This window comes from Notolabrus celidotus, chromosome 24 (assembly GCF_009762535.1).
Source record: "Notolabrus celidotus isolate fNotCel1 chromosome 24, fNotCel1.pri, whole genome shotgun sequence".
Classification (NCBI taxonomy): domain Eukaryota; kingdom Metazoa; phylum Chordata; class Actinopteri; order Labriformes; family Labridae; genus Notolabrus; species Notolabrus celidotus.
In genome coordinates this window covers 10750101-10752432 of record NC_048295.1, presented here as the reverse complement: position 1 = coordinate 10752432, position 2332 = coordinate 10750101, and the positions used below count along the sequence as shown (strand labels likewise).

Here is a 2332-nt window from a genome sequence, read left to right as displayed (position 1 = left end):
AATATTTCAATATGCTTGTAATTAATTCAGGTTATTTGCCGAGTTAATTGAGCCATGGGAAAGTCCTCAGAGGACAATGAGTTTCATCTAATCCCATCTTATTATACCCAACCTCACAGTCTGCATTAATTGACAGAGCTGCTGGGATTGCGCTCTAATTAAGCACGTGTCAGTTTTACACTAATGACTTCATCTTTTTTTTTTTTTTTCCATTTACATTTTTCTTTATTTCTGTGGTTATATTTAAAATACTAAAGGAGAAAGCATCATCATCATCATCACCACCACGTGTAAATATAAATCTGAGAACATAAACATTACAGCTCACATGTTTACATCTCTGTCGTCATGGACACCTGCTCTCCTAAAGACAGTGACAGGTGTTTGTGTCTGTGTTTAATCAGTGCTCCGGTGCGTCACAGTGCTGGTTCTGCAGGACGGTCTGAAGGTGTTCAGCAGGTGTGTGGTCTCAGGAGTACAGGAGCTCAGAGAGGTCCATGTGTTTGTTAAAGATGACGGAGAACTCCTCAGAGAGCAGCTGGTGGAGGCTCCGGCCGTCGTGAAAGTAGACCCAGCGCTCGCCCGTCCAGCCGTAACGCTTCGGCCCGCTGGTGGGAGAAGAGAGCCAGATCTGTTTGTTTGGAGTCTGTTTGTTGATGACGTAGGTGCCGTGGTCCTCGCCTATCTTTACTGTCAGCACGTCGTAGTCTGCTCCAGTGAAAGCTTCATCCATCAGGTCCTCAAAGTAATCAGCCAGAGAGTCCAACGTCTCGTCAGCCAGGTGTGGGTTTCTCCAGCCTTGGAGCCGTCAGGTGGATGCTCCTCCTCCTCCTCCAACAGACATCCTCCACTCTGTTCTCTACACATCTGACAGCAGGCGGACAGATGGGACGCACAGTGTGTTTGTTGAGCGGAGGGATCCCTGTGAGGTGTGACAGGCTCCTCACCTGGACACAAAGCTTCCTGGTGCTCTGCGCAGCCGCAATGTTCAGCTGTGTGTTCGCCAGGTGACACATCTGAGAATATATACATGTGGATTTATTAAAGAGCATCATCATGGTCTCCCTCTTCCTCAATGACTTCATCTTTAAAAAAAAACATGCTTTTGATTCACTAGAACTGCACTGCCTCCCCATAAAACCTAGACTAGAATCTGAAATCCATCTTCTTAATGATCAGACACCTTCGTATCTTCCAGACATGCATGCCTGCTTATCATACTTTAAGTCTCCAAAAGTAGTATGGGAGGTAGAGCCTTCAGTTTTCAGTCCCCTCTCCTTTGGAATCATCTACCAGTCAGGGTCCGGGAGGCAGACACCCTCTCTACTTTTAAGATTCGGCTTCAAACTTTCCTTTTTGAGCTGTTTGAGCTGCTGCTGCAAACATCCTCCAGAGATGATAACCTTTACCCCGCCTCGTTGCATCGTGCAACATCTCCACTCTAATATCTCATTGTCATTATGAATCCATTTAACACGTCAGTTTTTTTTCCCCTTCATCCTCCCACAGAAACCACAGAGCCGTCCCCCCCCCCCTCCCCCTCCGGCTCTGCTTCCAGCTGCACAAAGTCATCTCTTCAAGTATGCTTCATTTCATCTGTGGCACAACAAGTAAGTCGTCTGCCGTCTGCAAAGAGGCAAAGCTTCTTTTTTTGTTTTGCTCTGAGTTAAGAATGTGACAAGGATTGGGCTGTCACTGCACGCATGTCCCCCTGCTGTGTTGTTACAGTAATGAGCAGGGACAGTCTTCCTCCTCCTTAAGAGGCAATATTACATCTTAAGGCGTTTTTCAACAGGAGGATGGATTTAGTTCAGGGGTAGTACTTTTCAAAGGTCCCAGGACTTTCAGGGGGCAGGGCCTGCAATGCTGAACTTGATTTAGCAGCTTGTAACAGTAGTCTTCTCTAACCCACCGTGAATGCATCTCTCACCCGGTGTTCCGGTTTTAAAAGTGACCATGTAAACTGGAGACCTTCAGCTGAAAAGCTCTAAAGACGTTTACGAGGGATGCATCCGGCTGAGAGTCTCCAGTTAACAGGGTCGCTGTTTGAACCAAAACACCGGCTGATCTCTGCGAACTAATTGTGTTGCTCATAATGATACCTGCCTGTCCATCTGCTTCTATGGTGTCATGTGTGATGAATGGCGTTCCTCTTTGTTTTACTGCCCTCTACTGGTCTAATGGTGTAGTGCATTTACTTTTTATTTCCTCCATGCATCACTGGCCTGATTTGCACAGTCTACCTAGGACTTCAGCCTGCAGTTGAACGCAGACAACAATGGAGGCACAGGAACCTTTTAGTTCAGGGTGCTAAAAGACCCCAGAACTCTTG

At 46.7% G+C, this 2332-nt stretch overlaps 1 protein-coding gene across 1 annotated transcript; it reads right to left on the bottom strand.

The window, feature by feature from the left end:
- Positions 1-302: 302 nt before the first annotated feature.
- On the bottom strand, positions 303-1059 carry LOC117808238 (frataxin, mitochondrial-like). The gene is given in 2 exon segments (XM_034677860.1): positions 303-784; positions 786-1059. Coding segments are annotated over 2 exon segments (588 nt in total). The 5' UTR covers position 1059; the 3' UTR covers positions 303-469.
- Between the last annotated feature and the right edge of the window lie 1273 nt (positions 1060-2332).